Source organism: Ahaetulla prasina, chromosome 15 (assembly GCF_028640845.1).
Source record: "Ahaetulla prasina isolate Xishuangbanna chromosome 15, ASM2864084v1, whole genome shotgun sequence".
In the NCBI taxonomy this organism is placed as follows: Eukaryota; Metazoa; Chordata; class Lepidosauria; order Squamata; family Colubridae; genus Ahaetulla; species Ahaetulla prasina.
The window spans coordinates 13,973,081-13,995,742 of NC_080553.1; the positions used below are offsets into that span (position 1 = coordinate 13,973,081).

The following is a 22,662-nucleotide window of genomic DNA, read 5'->3' on the forward strand; positions in this document are numbered from 1 at the left end:
TTCGGCAGCTGCTGCACACTGCTGGCTCATATCCAAATGGTTATCCACTAGGACTCCAAGATCCCTCTCACAGTTACTACTATTGAGCAAGGTACCACATATACGGTACCTGTGCATTTTTTTTTTTTTTGCCTAAATGTAGAACCTCACTTTTTTCACTGTTGAATTTCATTTTGTTAGATAGCGCTCAATGTTCAAGTCTGTCAAGATCCTTCTGTATCCCAAAAGTATCGGGTGTCCTTCCTGCACCAAACTAATCTGTGCTGTTGCCCTCTCCAGTGAATAGATTATCACCGAAAGAAAAAAAAAAGAAGGAAGAAAATGTTTAATTTGTGCTAAGATGGTTGCCGGGTGCACGAAAGCTGCCACCTTGTTCTAGGGCTTAGCAACATCTGTAAAGTTGCAAGGGGATTCAGAAGTCGGCACCAATCCTCCACCCGAGAGACAATCGATTAAATTTGGGGGTCATCCACCTAATCGATGTCGCTTTTAAAGATTAATTGAGATTGAAAGTTTGGCGACTCAGCCCATTTCTAATTTTAATCCGAGTCCACCCCGGTTTAACCGATTCATCCCAATAGCACTAGGGTTGAGTCACATTGCCTGAGTAATCTCTCTCTCTCTCTCTCTCTCTCTCTCACACACACACACACACCAACACTAGTTATCTGATGCTTCTATATTCAAGAGTGTAGGCAGAAAAGGGGGGAAAAAAAGGCAAACGAGTGGATAGAAATTTCCCCCGTTGGAAAGTTTTGAGACGCGCCTTTCTAGGAAAAAGAGCACGCGCTTGCTCCCCGTTTCATCCAGGTGGGAACTGAATTATTCATATCACCTATGTTTTCTCTGGTGATAAGGAGTTTGGACCCGTTTGGGGAAACCATGAGAAACAAGCAAGATGGCAGCTCGAACCACCCTTCTGAGTTGATGTGTGCAAGAGTCTGACGTGGGCCAAAGGTGATCTAGAACTCACAGTCTCCCGGTGATTAGCCCAAAGTCACCCAGCTAGCTTTCATGCCTAAGGTGAGACTAGAACTCGCCATCTCCCGGTGATTGGTCAAAATCACTTAGGTGGCTTTCATGTCTAAGGCGGGATTAGAACTCAGCTTCTCCTGGTGATTGGCCCAAAATCAGCCAGCTGGCTTTTGTGCCTAAGGCGGGACTAGAACTCACGAGTCTCCTGGTGATTGGCTCAAAGTCACTCAGCTGGCTTTCATGGCAAAAGCAGAACTAGATCTCACAGTGTCCTGGTGATTGGTCCAAGGTCATTCCCACCAGCTTTCAAGCTTAAAAATGGGACTAGAATTCACCATCTCCTGGTGATTGGCCCAAAGTCAGCCAGCTGGCTTTCACGCCTAGGGTGGGACTAGAACTCAGGGCCTTCAGCTTTCTAGCCTGGTGCCTTCATCACTAGAAACAAACTGGCTCTCCCCCTACCACCCACACAAGTCACAGTAGGGGTCCTTCACTGAGTTTTGGCTGCAACCCATTCTCTTACTACTACTGTATCGTGCTCCATATACTACTATTGTATCGTACGACTGATGCTACTATTGTATCGTGCTCCATGTGGGACATTAGTCATTCCATCAGGAAATGCAAAGATTTTTCTTCTCATAAAGAACCCTGTGACCAGCTCAAAGTTGACTCAGCCTTCCATCCTTCCAAGGTCAGTAAAATGAGGACCCAGATTTTCGAGGGGCAAGAGGCTGACTCTGTAAACCGCTTATACAGGGCTGTAAAAGCACTGTGAAGCGGTCTATAAGTGCTATTGCTATCTATCTATGTCTGTCTCTCGATCTATCTGAATGCAATATTGCAGGCTAACTCTGCCCACTGCCAAGAGTTCAATCCCGACCGGCTCAAAGTTGACTCAGTCTCCTATCCTTCCGAGGTCGGTCAAATGAGAACCCAGATTGTTGAGGTTTGCAAGAGGCTGACTCTGTAAACCGGTTAGAGAGGGACTGTAAAGCATTGTAAAGCGGTATATAAGTCTAAATGCTGCTGCTGCTGCTATATACAAGATCCCAAACAGTGAATGACTGCAAACATATCCAGATAATTTGTGTCCGAGTCATCATTACGAAGGATACCAAACTGGATGCAAAGCTGAACACTGTTTTAAGTGTCGTTTCATGTCAGTTTCATACCATCTCCCACATATTAAATGCTGATGCTCCCCTACACCAGGAGTCGGCAACCTGCTGCTCTGGAGCCGCATGTGGCTCTTTCATCTCTCTGCTGCGGCTCCCTGTCGCCGGTCAGCTCCACAATTGATAGGGCTTTCAATTAGGACCGGTAGAGGAAAAAGGGAAGCCGCACTAGGAGGAGACTCTGTGGTGGGGGAACAGGACTTCCGGTCGGCTCCTGAACTGAACAGGGGGCTTCCCTTTGTCGGCTCGTTGCCGATTCCTGCCCTACACCCATTGTTGTGACTCCAGCCCCTGAACCTGGCCCCATGCCCGAAAGTGACTCCAAGAGTGAGGGGGAAGGGCCGGTAAGGCTTACCCGGGAGCACCGAATCCTTTGGCTCGGCTCCAGGAGCCAGAACCAGATCAGTCGGAGGACGTAATGAGGCCGTCATCCCGATTCCTCCCTTCCCCAGGCTACGCCTTCAGACCCAGCTGATAATAGTAATCAAGCTTGGCTTGACCCACACTTCAGAAGATTAGAGAGGTGGCGTCATCAAAAGGAAGGGTGGGGCAGGAGCCCCACCCCACAGGATATATAAGGAGCTTTGGGACTGCTCTCACTCCACGGGAAGCAAAAGTTTAGCTGAACCGTTTCAAAAAGAGCTGAAAGTCTTTCTACATGAGTCATTTGTTTGAACTTTGGCAGGCAGCTGCGATTTCTCTGCCAGGACTGATAAGAGCCGTGAATCCACTGGCTGAAGGCCAGCTCGTGGGTCTGAAGTGGGGAAGGAGTCAGAACACCCATCTAATGCTCCTATCTCTTTTTTAAAGATTCTTATAGACTTTTATATTTACTTTCTGGGCTAATAATCTTCGGTGGGGGGGGGGTTTCCCCCCCACATTTTAAAGACTCTGATATATCTAACAGTAGCAGAGTTGGAAGGGATCTTGGAGATCATCTAGTCCAACCCCCTGCATATGTAGACCTGTACTTGGGATTCGAAGTGCCGAACTGCCAACCTTTCTGATCGACAAGCTCAGTGTCTTAGCCACTGAGCCACTTATCTATCATCTCTGCTTTTCGGTGGGTGGTACCCCACCCTCCTTATGCTGGTCTGATAAACATGATAAGGATTTGATTCGATTGGATTTTGATTGCAAGTTTCAACTGCAAATTGTGTACGTTTAATGTCTGACAAGAACTTTGGGGACCAGGCTGCTACATAACATAACATAACAACAGAGTTGGAAGGGACCTTGGAGGCCTTCTAGTCCAACCCCTGCTCAGGCAGGAAACCCTACACCATCTCAGTCAGATGGTTATCCAACATTTTCTTAAAAACTTCCAGTGTTGGAGCATTCACAACTTCTGCAGGCAAGTCGTTACACTTATTAATTGTTGTAACTGTCAGGAAATTTCTCCTTAGTTCTAGGTTGCTTCTCTCCTTGATCAGTTTCCACCCATTGCTTCTTGTTCTACCCTCAGGTGCTTTGGAGAACATGAAGGGAAGGACTCATGATAAGATAGTAGGTAATAAATATATATATTTATTTGTTTGTTTGTTTATTGCACTGAGAAGGCCGCCCAAGTTTAGGAAGGCATACCACATTCAAATGGGATAAAAGAATAAACATAGCAGTAACTGTGAGAGGGATCTTGGAGTCTTAGTGGACAACCAGCTAAAATATGAGCGGCGGCAGCCAAAAAAAAAAAAAAAAGGCCAATGCCATCCTAAATTGCATTAACAGAGGAATACAATCAAGATCAAGGGAGGTACTAATACCACTATATAAAGCTCTAGTAAGACCACACCTAGAGTACTGCATCCAGTTTTGGTCATCACACTACAAAAAAAGATGTTGAGACTCTAGAAAGAGTGCAGAGAAGAGCAAACAAGAGGATCAGGGGACAGGAGACTAAAACATATGAAGAACGGTTGCAGGAACTGGGCCTGGCTAGTCTAGTGAAGAGAAGGACCAGGGGAGACAGGATAACCATCTTCCAATATTTGAGTACCTGCCACACAGAGGTGGAAGGGGGTCAAGCTATTTTCCAAAGCATCCGAAGGAATAATGGATGGAAAGTGACCAAGGAGAGATTCAACTTGGAAATAAGGAGAATTTTTCTGACAGTGAGAGCCATCAACTGAGGTAACAAAAGTTGCCTTCGGAAGTTGTGGGAGCTTCATCTCTGGAAGCTTTCAAGAAGAAACTGGACTGCCATCTGTCAGAGATGGTGTAGGGTCTCCTGCTTGGGTGGGAGGGTTGGACTAGATGACCTCCAAGGTCCCTTCCAATTCCGTTAATCTATTCTACTCTACTCTAATCTAATCAATAAGGAGAATAAAGCATACACACTTGGAAAAGGCAACTCCTTAAAACAAGTCCTACAAGGGCTCATCCGAACCCTTGGCCTGGTAGAACGTCCATATTTTCAGAGATACGTCACAGGGGTGAAATGTAAAATTTGTTACTACCGGTTCTGTGGGTGTGGCTTAGTGGGGGGGGGTAATGCGACTTGGTGGGCGTGGCCAATTTTTTTTTTTTTACTTTTAAAAGCATTTTTTCTACAACCTCTTCGGCCGAAGAGGTTGTAGAAAAATTGCTTTTCAAAGGCTCCTCTGATGATCCCAGCTGAGTTGCCTGATCGTCAGAGGATTTTTTTCTTTCCTTTTAAAAGCATTTTTTTGGGGGGCCTTTAAATGCTTTTAAAGGTGCTTTTAGAAGCCTCTGACGATCCCAGCTGAGCCGCGCGATCATCAAAGGCTTTTTTTTTTTTTTTTTACTTTTAAAAGAATTTTTTCTACAACCTCTTCGGCCAAAGAGGTTGTAGAAAAATTGCTTTTCAAAGGCTCCTCTGACGATCCCAGCTGAGTTGCCTGATCATCAGAGGATTTTTTTTCTTTCCTTTTAAAAGCATTTTTTGGGGGGGGCTTTAAATGCTTTGAAAGGTGCTTTTAGAAGCCTCTGACGATCCCAGCTGAGCCGCGTGATCATCAAAGGCTCTTTTTTTTTTTTTTACTTTTAAAAGCATTTTTTCGGCCGAAGAAAAAATGCTTTTAAAAGTAAAAAAACAAAACAAAACAAAATTCTGATGACCGCGCAGCTCAGCTGGCATGGGTGGGGGGAGGCAGGGATTTTTGCTACCGGTTCTCCGAACCACCTGCTGCCATCGCTACCGGATCAGGCGATCTGGTCCAAACTGGGAGCATTTCACCCCTGATACGTCATGTTCCATGAGGGTCACATAGATCTTTGTGGGGCATGCTGGCCAAAAGCCAAGATATACTGACCCTGAAATAAAGGTAGTCCTCGACTTACAACAATTCACTTAGTGACCATTTGGGGGAAAAAGTGACTTATGACCCACTCTTACGACCGTTCCAGCGTTCCCAGGGCCACACGATTTACATTCGCATGCTTGACAACTGACTCAAACTTACGACGGCTGCAAGTTGTCCCAGAGTCACGCAATCCCGTTTTTTGCGACCTTCCGACAAGCAAAGGCAAAGGGGGAAACTGGATTCACTTCACATCCGTGTTACTCATTTAACAACGGCAAGGGATTCACTGAACAGACGTGGGCAGGAAAGTCGTAAAACGGGGCAAAGCTCACTTAACAAATTTCTCGCTTAGCAACGGAGATTTGGGGCCCTCGCTGTGGTCGTCAGGTGACGGCTACCTGTAATTACCATGCCCAGATGAATGGAGGGAGGGACAGGGGTGGCTTCTGCATGGAATATTTGATGCTCCGCTCTTAAAAAACTTGTAAGCTGCATAACTAAAAGGCAAAGGTTCCCCTTGCACTTACGTGCTAGTCGTTCCCGACTCTAGGGGGCGGTGCTCATCTACGTTTCAGAGCCGAAGAGCCAGTGCTGTCCAAAGACATCTCCGTGGTCATGTGGCCGGCATGACTCAACGCCAAAGGCGCACGGAAGGCTGTTCCCTTCCCACCAAAGGTGGTCCCTATTTTTTCTACTTGCATTTTTACGTGCTTTCGAAACTGCTAGGTTGGCAGAAGCTGGGACAAGTCATGGGAGCTCATCCCGTTACACGGCAGCACTAGGGACTCGAACCGCCGAACTGCTGACCTTTCGATCAACAAGCTCAGCTGTCTTAGCCCCTGAGCCACCGCGTCCCTAAGATCCATAACTGGATCTCCCCAAAAAAAGGTCAAGGAAGTACCACCTCACCAAAGCAAGTGACATTCTCAAAACCAAATTGGAAAAATTGCAGGCTTATAAACAGAATAAATGTTGCCATAAAACCCCAGGATCCTTAGTCCAAAGACGCAAGCAAAAACTTTTTTTGTATAATTCTGGGGCCACATCAGCTGTTTCTCAACCAAAGTCAAGTCTTACACTCAGGAAAGAAAACCCAAAAGTACGCATATAGACTGGGCGAAACCAGGCTTAAGAGCAGTAACTGTGAGAGGGATCTTGGAGTCTTAGTGGACAACCAGCTAAATAGGAGCCAGCCATGTGCAGCGGCAGTCAAAAAAGCCAACACAGTTCTAGGCTGCATTAACAACCAAGATCCAACCAAGATCAAGGGAGGTACTAATACCACTCTTTAAAGCTCTAGTAAGACCACACCTAGAGTACTGCATCCAGTTTTGGTCACCACACTACAAAAAAAGATGTTGAGACTCTAGAAAGAGTGCAGAGAAGAGCAGCAAAGATGATTAGGGGACTGGAGGCTAAAACATATGAAGAACGGTTGCAGGAACCAGGCATGGCTAGTCTAGTGAAGAGAAGGACCAGGGGAGACATGATAGGAATCTTCCAATATTTGAGGGGCTGCCACAGAGAAGAGGAAGGGGGTCAAGCTATTTTCCAAAGCATCCGAAGGCCAGACAAGGAATAATGGATGGAAACTGAGCAAGGAGAGATTCAACTTGGAAATAAGGAGGAATTTTCTGATAGGGAGAGCAATCGACCAATGAAACAGAAGTTGCCTTCAGAAGTTGTGGGAGCTTCATCACTGGAGGCTTTCAAGAAGAGTCTGGACTGCCATCTGTCAGAAACGGTGTAGGGTCTCCTGCTTGGGTGGGGGGTTGGACTAGATGACCTACAAGGTCCCTTCCAAATCCGTTAATCTGTAACATCAATATTTGCCCGTGAGTTTAGAACATGGAATAAATAAGGTTGGAAGGGACCCTTGGAGGTCAATTGGTCTCGAACAACTTGCAAAAGTGGCAAATGGACTGAACAGAGGAAACATTAAATTCTGTTATCCGGAAGCTAATGTCTCCTGAAGAGGTCAATTAGTCAACTCTACTTTTTTAAAAGTCTGAACTAGTTTGCTTCTGGTTTCAATCTTACCCAACCATGGCCAAACTACCCAGGTAAAATGGAGCGCTTGTGAGATGGATGCTGGAAGGAAGGTTCTCTGTTCATGTTGACTGGATCTTGGGAGTGATCTTCTCCCAGACTTATCCTCCATTGGAGAAGATCTAAGGAAGGTGAAGGTGCTACGTTCTCCCCCTCAAACGCTCCTCTAGACTCGGGGTGCTTGGTCATTTTTGGCCATCTGAGAAATTCCCTGGGCTGGGAAGTGGCTCAGGCTGCTAATGCAGCCTGTTATTAACACACAGCTGCCTGCAATTACAATTACTGCAGGCTCGAGTCCCACCAGGCCCAAGGTTGACTCAGCCTTCCATCCTTTATAAGGTAGGTAAAATGAGGACCCAGATTGTTGGGGGGGGGGCAATAAGCTGACTTTGTATATAAATATACAAATAGGATGAGACTATTGCCTTACACAATGTAAACTGCCCTGAGTCTTCGGAGAAGGGTGGGATATAAATTCAAATTTAAAAAAAAAATGTTGTTGGGCTCTCTTTGATGACTTACACAAACATCTCCTTTGGCTTTACTATAGGACCATGAAAGCGGGATGCCGTGGCTCAGGGGCTAAGACGCTGAGCTTGTCGATCGAAAGGTCGGCAGTTCAGAGGTTCGAATCCCTAGTGCTGCGTAACGGGGTGAGCTCCCGTGACTTGTCCCAGCTTCTGCCAACCTAGCAGTTCGAAAGCAGGTAAAAAATGCAAGTAGAAAAATAGGGACCACCTTTGGTGGGAAGGGAACAGCGTTCTGTGCACCTTTGGTGTTGAGTCATGGCGGCCACATGACCATGGAGACGTGATTGGACAGTGCTGGCTCTTCAGCTTTGAAATGGAGATGAGCACCGCCCCCTAGAGTTGGGAACGACTAGCACGTATATTTACAGGACCATGATCATGGCTGATTATGTCCCTCAGGCAACATATCAGGAATGAAATCTTCAAATCAGATGCCGAAAAGAAGGAAAGATGATTGACAGAGGGAGAGAGAGAGAGAGAGAGAGATGAATAAGGAGGATGCGGCTTGTTTCAAGAGGACGCGAAGGTTGTGAAGCTAATGTCAGGCCTGGAAGCCATCTTTTTCATTGGATCTTCAGGCCTGCCATATTTAATGCTGTGGGAAACTGGGAGGGGGGATTGTATGGAGCTGGGGAGATATGTAGTCAAAATAACATTCCTTTCTCAGAGAGTCAAGGACATCTTGCCCTGCACCTGGAGGGGTGTGACTGGGAGGCAGTTGGGATGGATGATGTGATGGACATGTGGGTGCTGGGCAGGGATCTGGACTTTCCTTTGGATGAGGAAAACCTGGAAGCTTTCAGGTTCGGGTTTTCCCAGATGTGCCAATATGACATCTCTAATAAAATGGAACTTTGAGGAACTTCATGTCTCGGAGTTTTCTTTCATTGGGGGTGTTACTTGGAACCCTGACAGCTAAACTTGTATGACTAACTCCCATTTGAATTCAGGCCAGCTTTAAGAAACACCTCATACAGGTTGTTCACTCTTTCTCGAAAAGATCTTATTCAGTCCCGTTGAATAAATCTTTCACCGGAGATGCCGGGAATGGAGCGAGGAACGGACTTAAAAGTGGCGGACGATCATTTGAATACGAGCCAGCAATGTATGCAGCCGCCGCCAAAAAAAGCTAACGCAATCTTGGGTTGTATAAAGAGAGGCACAGAATCAAGATCACGTGAAGGATTAGCGCCACTTTACAAAAACCTTAGTAAGGCCCATGCCTGGAATACGGCAACCAAGTTTTGGTCGCCGTACTACAAGAAGCATGTTGAGGCTTTGGAAAAAGTGCAGGGAAGAGCAACTAGGATGATCAAAGGCCTGGAGACTAAAACATACGAAGAAGGGCTGCAGGTTTGGGGTCTGGCTAGTCCAGGGGTCGGCAACCTTAAACATTCAAAGAGCCACAAAGGTCCTAACCGGAAGTCCCCCCCCCATTCAATTCTGGAGCCGACCAGAAGTCCAGTTCCCCCACCATAGAGTCTCCTACTAGCACAGTATCTTTTTTCCTCTACCTGTCCTAACCGAATGTCCTATCAATTGTGGAGCCAACCAGCGACAGGGAGCCGCAGCAGACGGACAAAAGAGCCACCGGTTGCTGATCCCTGGGCTAATCTAAAGAAAAGACAAATTAGGGGCGACATGATAGCGGTATTTCAGCATTTGAGCGGCTGACAGAGAAGATGGGGGTCAAATTATCCTCCAAAGCCCCTGAAGGCAGGAGAAGAAGCATTGGATGGAAACTAATCAAAGAGAGAAGCAACCTGGAATTAAGGAGGAATTTCCTGACAGTGAGGACAACTAACCAGTGGAACTGAAGTTGCATTCAGAAATCGTGGGCGCTCCATCGCTGGAGGTTTTTAAGAAGAGACTGGACAGTCGCTTGCCTGAAATGGTATATGTTCTCCTGCTTGAGCAGGGGGCTGGACTAGAAGACCTCCAAGGATCCTTCCAGCTCAGCTCTACTCTACTCTACTCTTCTATTCTATTCTCTGTTCCATTCCATTCCATTCCATTCCATATTCCATATTCCATATTCCATATTCCATATTCCATATTCCATATTCCATATTCCATATTCCATTCCATATTCCATTCCCTATTCTATTCTATTCTATTCTATTCTATTCTATTCTATTCTATAGTAGGCAAGAAAAACGAAACTCAGACAGGTACAGAATAGGCGATACCTGGCTTAAAAGGGCTGGGAAATGGCTCACCAGGCTAATGCAGCCTGTTATTAACACACAACTGCCTGCAATTACAATTACTGCAGGTTTGAGTCCCACCAGGCCCAAGGTTGACTCAGCCTTCCATCCTTTATAAGGTAGGTAAAATGAGGACCCAGATTGTTGGGGGGGGGGCAATAAGTTGACTTTGTATATAAATATACAAATAGGATGAGACTATTGCCTTACACAATGTAAGCCGCCCTGAATCTTCGGAAAAGGGCGGGATATAAATTAAAAAAAATAAATAAAAAAAAATTAGCAGTAATGGTGATGGCCCTGTTGGAGCCCAGGTGGACCCTCCACTTAAATATGAGCCCGCCGTGTGTGCTGCAGCCGTCAAAAAAGCCAATGCGGTCCTTAGGCTGCGTCTATAGAGAGAAAGCTTCAAGATCACATGAAGTGTTAGCAGCTGCTCTGGACAGGTAAATCTTTAAATTATGACCACAACTGAGACTATGTCGCTAAGTGAAACACTGGTTGAGGGAGCTTGCCCCGTTTTACGACGTCTTTTGGGACACCGTTCTTAAGGGCATCCCTGCATCCGTTAAGTGGGTTGTCACGGTTGATAAATGAATCTTGGATTCATTGACTTTGCTTGTCGGGAGGTTGTAAAGACGGATCGCAGAAGCCCAGGACACTGCAACCGTCGTAACTACGAACCCGATGCCGAGCATCTTAATTTGGATCGTGGGACCATGGGGATGCTGCAGCAATTGGGTGAAAAACGGTCGTAAGTCAATTTTCCCCCCCCCAAGGACCATTGGAACTAACTGTACATCGAGGAATATCTATACTGCACTAGTGAGGCCACACTTGGAATACTGAGTCTACGTTTGGCCACCACGATACAGAAAAATATAAAAAAGATGTTGAGACTCTAGAAAGAGTGCAGAGAAGAGCAACAAAAATGATTAGGGGATTGGAGGCTAAAACATATGAAGAACGGTTGCAGGAACTGGGGATGTCTAGTTTAATAAAAAGAAGGACCAAGGGTGACATGACAGCAGTCTTCCAATATCTCAGGGGTTGCCACAAAGAAGAGGGAGTCGGGCTGTTCTCCAAACCACCTGAGGGTAGAACAAGAAGCAACGGGTGGAAACTGATCAAGGAGAGAAGCAACTTAGAACTAAGGAGAAATTTCCTGGCAGCGAGAACAATTAATCAGTGGAACAGCTTGCCTCCAGAAGTTGTAAATGCTCCAACACTGGAAGTTTTTAAGAAGAGGTTGGATAAGAGGTCTGAAGTGGTACAGAATCTTCTGCTTGAGCAGAGGGGTGGATTAGAACAGAGGTCCCCAACCTTTCGGACTTCAGGGACCAGTACGTTCATAATTTTAAACCCCGCGGACCACTAATATGATCTGCCTAATGACCAGCTGGGTGGGCGTGGTTAGGTGGTTGTGTGACTGGGTGGGCGTGGTCAACTCAACGTCACTCACGTCGAGGGGCGCCTCGACAGACTCTCCTCTCCCCTCCCCTCCCCGCCACTCCTTGCCTGCTCAAATTGGATCTGACCGAGAAGGAGGCTCAGCAGAAGCACCTCACTGAGGACTAGGAGCATAGGCTTTCCAAGCAGAGGGAAGACCTGCAGGGTTGCAAGGCCAGGTATCGGCGCCTGGAGGCTCAGCAGGCTGAGCTGGTCAACCAATTCTAGGCCATGATGCAGTTCCACTGGAACAAGGCTGTCTTTGCCACCAGCAGCACCTCCCTCCAGCCTTCGCCAACGCCTCGAACTGAAGTAGACCCCAAGCTGGAATTTTTGCCCCCCTCCGACCCACACAAAAGGACCCCAAAGGGGAAGACTCTCTGCAACAACACAAACATTCACTGCACATATCTGTCTCGGGGACCGTAGTTTGAGGACCCCTGATTTAGTGCAAGATAAAAAAATGCAAATAATATTTCTGCAGACCACCCAAATTTTCTCACGGGCCACCAGTGGTCCACAGACCAGCAGTTGGTGACCGCTGGATTAGAAGACCACCAAGGTCCCTTCCAACTTTGTTATTCTGTCATTCCATCAGTTTCCCCCGAGTTAAAGTCATCGAACTGCAATCCGAACTACATCGGTCAGACTGCAACTAGGGTTAGAAGCTCTGGAGTCTCCATCCAACATAAGGGTGAGAGACCAGGTGGGTGGGTGGGAAGACTGAAAAGTTGGCAGTTGAAGAAGAAGACCTGTTGAATTGACTGCAGCGCCTTGGGAAGACCAGACCCTCAAATGAACCGTGGCAAAATCTGGAGCCCAGCTGGCCAACCCTAAGAGAGATGGCAGCCAAAAGAATGAATTCTCACCAGCTAATGGAGCCTTCAAAACCTTGGTTGGACAGCCTGTTTTCAGTTACGTCCCGGAGGAAGCTGCCCGCATGATGCCTTCAGCAAAGTGCTGACCACAGGAAGGTTACACCAACTTTTAATAGCTAAGCCAACTTTTAAAGCTAATTTAAGCTGCAGGGGGTAAATTTCAGCTTATTTTAGGTTCTTCCGAGCCTCGGGATAAAAACAGATAGCAACGGATGGAAACTAACCAAGGAGAGAAGCAACCTAGAACTAAGGAGGAATTTCCTGCCAGTGAGAACAATTAACCAGTGGAACGACTTGCCTCCAGAAGTTGTGGGAGCTCCAACACTGGAAGTTTTTAAGAAGATGTTGGACAACCATTTGTCTGAAGTGGTGTAGGGTTTCCTGCCTGAGCAGGGGGTTGGACTAGAAGACCTCCAAGGTCCCTTCCAACCCTTGTTATTCTGTTATATCTAAACAGCGAGGTGCACGTATTGTAGAATTGTTGGGTGTTTTAGAAGATGCGGCATTTCTGGAGATAAAAAAGCCACATGATTTGGAATCCTCAACCTGTTAAAATCTACTGTTCCTCCCCACTATCTTTTTCCCCCCTCCTTTTCTTCAATTGTCTCCGATTCTCGAAGAGTGCTTGGACAAATCCCTGCAGTTTTCTTGGCAAGGTTTTTAAAGAAGTGGTTTGCCATTGCCGCCTTCCTTAGGGCTGAGAAAAGGGACTGGCTCAAGGTCACCCAGATGGCTTTGTGCCTTAAGGCGAGACTAGAACTCGCTGTCTCCGGGTTTCTAGCCCGATGCCTTAATCGCTGAACCAGTTGGGCTTTCGCGATTTCCTTTGTTTGTGCTTATGGATCTGGAATTGAGGAGAAACTTCCTAACAGTGAGGACAATTAACCAGTGGAACAGCTTGCCTCCAGAAATCATGGAGGTTTTCAGGAAGAAACCAGACAGCCATTTATCTGAAATAGTATAGGTTTTCCTGCTTGAGCAGGGGGCTGGACTAGAAGACCTCCAAGGTCCCTTCCAGCATCCTTATGACCAGCATACAGACAGTTCTTGACTTACAACTATTCATTTAGTGGCCGTTACAACAGTCAATCCTCCTCATCTCTATGACATTATTTATTTGTATCCATTTCCTGTATTTATAATCACGGTTAGACTTAACAGCTGTTATCTTATACATGCTTGATAAGCTAAATAAATAAATAATAAATAAATAAATTATGGCAACGTTCTAACCTTGCATTAAAACTACACTGGGTCTTATTTGGTTTTTTTTTTTGTGCTTGACACACCCGGTTGTTGTATAGGTAGTCCTCTACTTACGACCGTAATTGAGCCCCAAGATTTCTCTCACTAAGTGGAGACGTTTGTCCCATGAGTTTTTCCCCCCGTTTACGACCTTTCTTTTCCCGGTCGTTAAGCGAATCGACGCCGTCGATAAGCCAGTAACCTGGTTGTTAAGTGAATCTGGCTTGCCCAAAGGTGATCACCTGACCTGGGGGGGGGGGAGTCACAGGCAATGATCGTAAGTAGGAAACGATTGCCAAATGTCTGAATTTTGATCGCGTGATCGTGGGTTGACTACTATGAAGGCCTTTAAGTGGGAGAAAAACGGTCCTAAATCATCTTTTTGGGGGGCGGGGGGGGCGGGATGTAACTTTGAACGGTCACTAAATGAACTGTCGTAAGTCGAGGACTAGGTGTGGTCTGTAGATGATGCTTTGTGGCTTGGTGTCAGAGGCAAAGTCACTCAGGTGTGTTTTGAAGGACGGGCGTGATGGAGGGAAATTCCAAGAGTTGGGCATGAGATCTGGAAAAACGGGGGATCCACCTGCAGGGATTACTCTGCAGATCCTTACTAGTCTCATGTCACTCAAACTAGGAGCAGGTAACTAGAAGATGGGGGAGGGGGGAGGTTGGGGGCGGGGCGATCTGATCTTGCAACCCCTCTGGGTTCCTCATCACTTGGATACAGGTAGTATCCATGTTTCTGTCGCTGAATGGGACGTTCGCTAAGAGAGTGTTGCCCATTTTACGCCCTTTCTTGCCACCGTCGTTAAATGGATCCCTGCAGCTGTTAAGTGACTCACACGGTTATTAGGTGGATCTGGCTTCCCCGGTTGACCCAAAGGTGTGTTTTTTGTTGTTGTTTTTTTAAAGGCAACTGGACTTTGTTTTTTTTTTTCTTTCGAAGATGTTTCGCTTCTCGTCCGAAAAGCTTCTTCAGCTCTGACCGGATGGTGGGGAATGAATGGAAGGATTGATTATGCCTTGCAGACAGCCGGTCATTTGCATCCTTTTTAGAGAGTCGTTGAGGCCACTTGGGAGTTTTTATGTGCATCCTCAAGGTCACCTGAGTGGGTGCAGATGGGTGTGGAAACTTCTTGGGACGGCTGAAAGGCTCCACACCCATTCGCACTACTCAAGTGACCCCTTAGGACACAGATAAAACTTCCAAGTGGCCTCAATGACTCTCTACAATGAGGCAAATGACCAGCTGTCTGCAAGGAGTATCAATCCTTCCCAATGGTGGGATTCAAATAATTTAACAACCGGTTCTCTGCCCTAATGATTTTTTTCCCCAACCACCAGTTTACCAAACTGCTCAGAACGTTAACAACCGGTTCTCCCGAAGTGGTGCGAACTGGCTGAATCCCCACCACTGATCCTTCCCTTCCCCAACATCCAGTCCGGAGCTAAAGAAGCTTCTTAGATGAGAAGCGAAACGTTTTCCAAGAAAAACAAGTCGCCTCTAGGACAACCACGGTCTGTACGGTTGAGAACCTCCGCAGATTTCCCCGTTGACTTTGCTCGGTCTGAAAATTCCCCAAAAGGGGATCACAACCGTCATAAATATGAGCCGGTGGCCAAGCCTCTGAATTTCGATCATGTGACCCTGGGAATGCCTGCCACGGGTGAAAAACGGCCCACAAGTCACTCTTTTTTCAAGGGCCGCCGGAATTACGCTTCCTTGCACTTCTTCAAAACACTTGGGGTTTCCTCAAAATTTCAGATTCGGGATGGCGAGAGCGGGCAGCAAACGTGCTTTCCAAAGTAGGGGTCTTCCAACCTTGGCAACTTTAAGCCTGGAGGACTTCAACTCCCAGAATGCCCCAGCCAGCCAGCTTTGCTTTGGCTTTTGCCTTCTGGTTTGGCTTTGCTGGCTGGGGCATTCTGGGAGTTGAAGTCCGCCAGGCTTAAACATTGCCAAGGTTGGAGACCCGTGTTCCAGAGTCAGATAAGATGCCAATCGAGAAGTGAGAATTATTAAGAAGGTCGGATGGAAAAGAGTTTCTCAGCCAGCAATCTTGGTCACTTTAAGACTTGTGGACTTCAACTCCCAGACTTTCTCAGCCAGCAATCTTGGCCACTTTAAGACTTGTGGACTTCAACTCCCGGAGTTTCTCAGCCAGCAACCTTGGCCACTTTAAGACTTGTGGACCTCAACTCCCCAGAGTTTCTCAGCCAGCAATCTTGGCCCCTTTAAGACTTGTGGACTTCAACTCCCGGAGTTTCTCAGCCTTGGCCACTTTAAGACTTGTGGACTTCAACTCCCAGAGTTTCTCAGCCAGCAACCTTGGCCACTTTAAGACTTGTGGACCTCAACTCCCCAGAGTTTCTCAGCCAGCAATCTTGGCCCCTTTAAGACTTGTGGACTTCAACTCCCGGAGTTTCTCAGCCTTGGTCATTTTAAGACTTGTGGACTTCAACTCCCAGAGTTTCTCAGCCAGCAACCTTGGCCACTTTAAGACTTGTGGACTTCAACTCCCGGAGTTTTCTCAGCCTTGGTCATTTTAAGACTTGTGGACTTCAACTCCCAGAGCTGAGGAATTCTGGGAGTTGAAGTCCACCAGGCTTAAAAGTTGCCAAGGTTGGAGACCCCTGCTCTGAATGACACGCGTGTCTTCTCGGAGGCGATCCCGATTGGGAGATGGAGGAGGGGGGGGGGGACGTGAGGTTCACCCAACTGCTGAGGTTGGTCTGGTTCTGGCTTAGTGCGCTGTGCGGCCCATGGGTGGTTTATGATAAAATAAACTACCACTGAGTCTACGGAGATGCTCAAGTCATCCAGGTTGTCCCAAAGGTGCTTCCCGCCCCCCCCGCCCTCCCCCTCCCATTCCACAAGAGTTAACTTGGACTTTCTGCTTTGGCCCTGAAGACCTTCTAAGGAGTTAGCGTGTCCTTTGAATCAGGGGTCTCCAACCTTGGCCACTTTAAGACTTGTGGACCTCAACTCCCCAGAGTTTCTCAGCCAGCAATCTTGGTCACTTTAAGACTTGTGGACTTCAACTCCCAGACTTTCTCAGCCAGCAATCTTGGCCACTTTAAGACTTGTGGACTTCAACTCCCAGAATGCCCCAGCCAGCCAGCTTTGCTTTGGCTTTTGCCTTCTGGTTTGGCTTTGCTGGCTGGGGCATTCTGGGAGTTGAAGTCCGCCAGGCTTAAACATTGCCAAGGTTGGAGACCCCGTGTTCCAGAGTCAGATAAGATGCCAATCGAGAAGTGAGAATTATTAAGAAGGTCGGATGGAAACTTGGCAGCCAGGGGTTGGGTGGGGAGGCGAAGGAGGGGAGTGGGAGTTGTGAAGAAATGTATAACCCACAACTCCAAAGTCACTGGTCCAATTAAGCCTCTCCCCCCCCCCAGAACACCAATACCCTCAGGGGAAGAGAAACATAGCAAAGTTGGAAAGAGCTAAGTTAGTTGTTGTCGTGTCCCCCTCACACAGGTGAGCTGAACTCCTGAAGGGGCACAAGCTTCCAACAGGTAAGAAAGGTATTCCCTTATAGACCTGGCTATGAAGAATTAAGTCACCTCTGGCGGTCCCAGATGGCTTTTTTTTTTATGAGTTAGGTCTACCCTTCTAAGGAGTTAGCGTGTCCTTTGAATCAGGGGTCTCCAACCTTGGCCACTTTAAGACTTGTGGACCTCAACTCCCCAGAGTTTCTCAGCCAGCAATCTTGGCCCCTTTAAGACTTGTGGACTTCAACTCCCGGAGTTTCTCAGCCTTGGTCATTTTAAGACTTGTGGACTTCAACTCCCAGAGTTTCTCAGCCAGCAACCTTGGCCACTTTAAGACTTGTGGACTTCAACTCCCGGAGTTTTCTCAGCCTTGGTCATTTTAAGACTTGTGGACTTCAACTCCCAGAGCTGAGGAATTCTGGGAGTTGAAGTCCACCAGGCTTAAAAGTTGCCAAGGTTGGAGACCCCTGCTCTGAATGACACGCGTGTCTTCTCGGAGGCGATCCCGATTGGGAGATGGAGGAGGGGGGGGGGGACGTGAGGTTCACCCAACTGCTGAGGTTGGTCTGGTTCTGGCTTAGTGCGCTGTGCGGCCCATGGGTGGTTTATGATAAAATAAACTACCACTGAGTCTACGGAGATGCTCAAGTCATCCAGGTTGTCCCAAAGGTGCTTCCCGCCCCCCCCGCCCTCCCCCTCCCATTCCACAAGAGTTAACTTGGACTTTCTGCTTTGGCCCTGAAGACCTTTCGCTTCTCATCCGAAGAAGCTTCTTCGGGTCTCAGTTCAGTTCTTTCTTAAGAGCCGAAGAAGCTTCTTGGGATGAGAAGAGAGACGTCTTCCAAGAAAAAACAAAACAAAACAACAACCCAGAAAATCCCAGTTGCCTTTTGAGGAGGGAGGGGAGCAATCATTCGGTGTGAAATGACAAAGGTGAAAACAAGAACCAGAGCTGGCTAGCTATCCGATTTTATTCTCATATAGCATCAACAGGAGATAAAAGTCATGGACAAACACACACACACACACACACACACACACACACACACACACACCCCTTCCAGGCTCCATGGCAGTGGCCCTTTCTGTGCCCCCCACGAAAAGGTGCAACTCAAGGAGGTTTCTAGGGTCTGGCCAACATTTTTTTTTAAAAAAAAAGGGAAAAAAACACCCACAAAATTCCCCTTTTCAGGTTGTCGGGGAAGAGTGTGACTCTGCAAAGATGCCTCCGTTTAGCACACCACTCATGGGGGGGGAGGGGGCAGCTCAAAACGTGGGATATAATTGATAAAATAAAAAGAAATATGCCCCCCCCAGGCGAGCAAGAGATCACCGAACGCCAGCCTGCGGAACACGCCTCCGCTGACCGAGTGCCTCGGACCCAAGCGGGATTGGGGGGGTGGGGGTGGGTGGGTTCAGAGAGGGACTCCGAAGCCCATGAACGGTCGGGCGAGGGAACCCGCCAATGGCCCATGCTTCCTCCTCCTATCTGTCACAGCGTTGCTTCAGCTGCCTAAAAGGATGCCCAGCTAAGCATTTCCGAAAAACTGAGGCACGGGAACAAACCGAGGAGGTTGACCGTAGTAATTTTTTTTATTTTTTTTTGCTGGAAGGGAGCCAGCTTCGTAGTAAAGAGAGGTTCTACCCCCCCGGTTCAAGGTATTAGATAGATTCTCTCTTTTTTTAAAAAAAAAAAAAAGGGGGGGAAAAAAACACCACAAACCAAAGATGAAAAGCCCATTTGAAGCAGGTGGGGGGAAGCCTACAGCCTTTCGCCGTGGGGGGAAGCCTACAGCCTTTCGCCATGCATTCAGGTCAATCGCCAAGTTGGCACTTCCCTCGTGCCACACTACCCTACACCAGAGAGAGAGAGAGAGAGAGAGAGGGCACACACACACACACACACACATACACACCCATCCTGGGCTCCATGCCAGGGAAGCGCGTGAGCAATGCCGTAAACTCCCCGGGTTTCCAGCACCCAGGGTAAAGGACTTCCCATTCCTGCCTGCCCCCATTCCTTTGCCCATCGCAACCCCGCCACGGCTCCTGGCAAGCTGCTTTTGATGTGCTGGAAAAGCAGCGGCAGCAACGGGGGTGGGCTGGGCTTGTGGGGAGGGTGGGGGGGGAGACAGATGCGCTATGGAGGGGAAGAGGACTCCGGGAGACAGCAATGGAGGAAGAGGAGGAGGAGGAGGAGAGGAGAGGAGGAAGGAAAGAAGGAAGGAAGGAAGGAAGGAAGGAAGGAAGGAAGGAAGGAAGGAAGGAAGGAAGGAAGGAAGGAGGTGAAAAATAGCATCATTCAAATGCAAGGCAAGAGGAGAAAACACCGAGAGGAGAGGGTTAGACCATTGTAATTTCTGGGCTGGCTCCAGATGATGTCATAATGGCAGCCAGCAAATGCAACTGGCCAAGCGCTGGGCACCTTCTAAATCTCCCCCCCTCCTCTCTCTCTCCCTCTCTCTCTCTCTCTCTCTGCCCATGTGACCTCTAATACTGAGATTTGGCCGAAATACTAAATGATTTCTTAGCGTTTTGCATGGAGGAGGAGGACGGAGGGGGGGGGAAGAGAGAGAGGGAGAGAGAGATGGAGAGAGAGAGAGAGAGACGGGTGGAAAAAAAAAAAAGAGAGAGAGATAGAGAGGAAAGGAACCAAACAGGCGGACTCTGCTGGCTACCCTTCTGGTCCAGGGGGGTTTGGTGTGGTTTTTGTGTGTGTGTGTGTGTGTGGTTGTTTTTTGTTTTTTTTGCATCCCTGATTCCGGGCTCTGCCTATCTTATCTGTGTGTGTATGTGTGCATGTGTGTGTGAGAGAGAGAGGAGAGAGAGAGAGAGAGAGAGAGAGAGAAGGGGAGGTAAGGATGGGGGGAGCCCAGACCTTCTACTCCATCGGTACACACCCCTTTTCCTACTACAAAGGCAGCGCTAGCAACCACATTTGCTAGAGTACAAATTCCACTCCCGCTGTTGCTACCAGCCTCGCTCGCCCTCCTCCTCCCTTCTCCTTCACCAGCCTCCCATTTTCAGGAGAAAACACCCTCCCTCCACCCTTTTATACATACATATATACATATACATATACATATACATATACATATACATATATATATATATATACATATACATATACATATATATATATATATGTATGTTTAACAGACATATCTATCCATCCATCTATCTATATACCCTGTATCCCTCCCGCAAGAATGCTAGACCTTAGTCCCTCTCCCACCCTTTCTCTCTCTCTCTTTTTTTTTAATAAAAAAACATGGACCGGTGGGAACAGGGAAAGCAAAAAAAAGAAAAAGAAAAAAAGAAAAACGCCTTTCGGTTGCAAACGGGTACGAACGGCCGCCAGCCAGCCAGCCAGCCAGCCACCGCCGGAGTTATTATTGAATGAAATGCAAACAGCTTTCGCCTCGCCAAACCGGGGGGCTGAGCGGAGCCCAGCTGTCCCCTTCTTCCCTTCGCTCAGATCCATCACCGCTCGTTCAAATTAAAATGATAATCATCAATACTTCGGAGTCGGCCCCGGGGCCCCACCCCCCTCGCTGCCCCACCCCCACCCCAGACAGATAATGCTCCCCAAAAATGGATGCGATGTGGAGCGAACCAATTAGAGGCGGATAGAGAGAGAGAGAGAGAGAGAGAGAGATTAGATAGATGGATGGATGGATGGATGGATGGATGTAGATGCAGAGATAGATAGATTAGACAAGCACACACACACACACACACACACACACACACACGCTCGTGTGCGTGTGCGAGCACCACCCTCACCAACAGGCATGCTTTTTTTACACCCATCCCTATCCAGAGCCCCTGTTCTCCCTAAAGCCCCTTTCCCTTCACCCTCCCCTCTTCCTCCCCACCACCCACCCCACTGCTACTAAAAAAATAAATAAAAAATCCCGGGGCTGCTGAAGGGAGGATTTGCAAAAAAAAAAAAAAAAGAAAGAAAAAAAGAAAGAGGAGAGAGACAGAGAGAGAAAATAATCCGCATGGCACCGAACGCCGCCACTGCCGCCGCGCCCCCCCCTCCTCCTCCTCCTCCTCCCCATTCCCGACCCCCACCCGGTCCCCATCACCATCATTATATATATATATATATATATATATATATATATATATATATATATATATATATATATATATATATATATATTACAATATCTGGTTGCTATGCCAACAGCCCCCCTCCCTCCTCCTCCTCTCCCTTGCCCCCGGCGGGAAAGAGGGGGGGGGAGAAAAAAAAAAGGAAGAAGGAGAAGAAATTTAAAAAAAAAAAAAAAGAAATGGGTGGGAGGCATGGAATGGAGGGTCTTTGGGGTGGGGGGGGGCGGGGGGGGGATAAGAGGAGAACGGCTTGACCCCCTTCCCTAGACCGGAGTGTCACATCGGGGGGAGGGGAGGAGGCGATGGGGTGATGGGGAAGGGAAAGGGGGGAGAGGATGTGAGAGAGAGAGAGAGAGAGAGAGAGAGGAGACAACAGGATAAGGGGTGTGGTAGCGGCTTACCAATGATGCTGATCTGATTGTGGCAAATGGTTCTCTGTTCCGGTAGTGAAGGGCCTGATTCTGGACCGAATGAGTAGGCCGCAGTTCAGGCCTCCGCTCCCCTTGGCCCACCTCATCCCTTATGAATACATGATCCTGCAGAAATGGATAAAAAGAAGGAGAAAGTCCGCTTGTGCTCTTTCTTCGCCAGCAGCCTTGCGCTCACCCTGCTTTTCACATAAGCCCGGCTGTTTGAAATGCATAGTTTGGCTCTGAGGCTCTTGATAGACCCTCACAGCAATCGCGGTACGAAACCAAGCGGGCACCACATTGTCAGCACTCCTTCCTCTGCTCCTTCCTTCCTTCCTTCCTTCCTTCCTTCCTTCTTCTTCTTTCTCCTTCTTCCTTTCCGTCAGCTGATTGCTAAGTGGGATGCTGCTGCCTCCTGAATTCCCCGGCAGGTTTCTCTCCTTCTCCTTCTTCTTCTTCTTCTTCCTTTTTTGTTTTTTTCCTTGGATTCTTTCTTTTCCCCTTCCTTCCTTCCTTCTCTCCTCTTTCTCTCTCTCTCCTCCTTTTTTTTTTTTTTGGTAATTTTTGGAGGTGGGGAAAAGGGGGGGGGGGAGCCTTTATAACCTCCAAAAGAAATCACATCGGTCCCAAAAAGAGCATTGGAAACGCCGATGCCGCCGCCGAGCACTGCAGAGCTGTGAGAGGAGTCCTCAGAAGCGCTGCTGGCTGAGAACGCTGCGCCCAAATAATCGCTTTAAAAAAATGGTTTCCATGGCTAGAAAAAACGCTGCTCCCTTTCCTGCTGCCGCCTTTGAAAAAAGGAGTAAGGATTTGCCTCATTCCCTTGTCCAGCCTGGGGTTTTTTCTTTCTTTCTTTTTTTT

The 22,662-nt window shown here is 47.7% G+C and overlaps 1 protein-coding gene across 8 annotated transcripts in view; it reads right to left on the reverse strand.

Moving 5' to 3' along the window:
- The window catches only part of TAOK3 (TAO kinase 3), a 128,902-nt gene that overhangs the window by 25,647 nt on the left and 80,593 nt on the right, over positions 1-22,662 (reverse strand). For 7 of the 8 annotated variants that reach the window (XM_058158062.1, XM_058158061.1, XM_058158060.1 and 4 more), the window contains one exon: positions 21,793-21,927. The exons of the other annotated variant lie outside the window; for it this stretch is intronic. In XM_058158062.1, the coding sequence (XP_058014045.1) occupies positions 21,793-21,927 (135 nt within the window). The remainder of the gene's footprint in view (positions 1-21,792; positions 21,928-22,662) is intronic. 8 annotated transcript variants of the gene reach the window in all.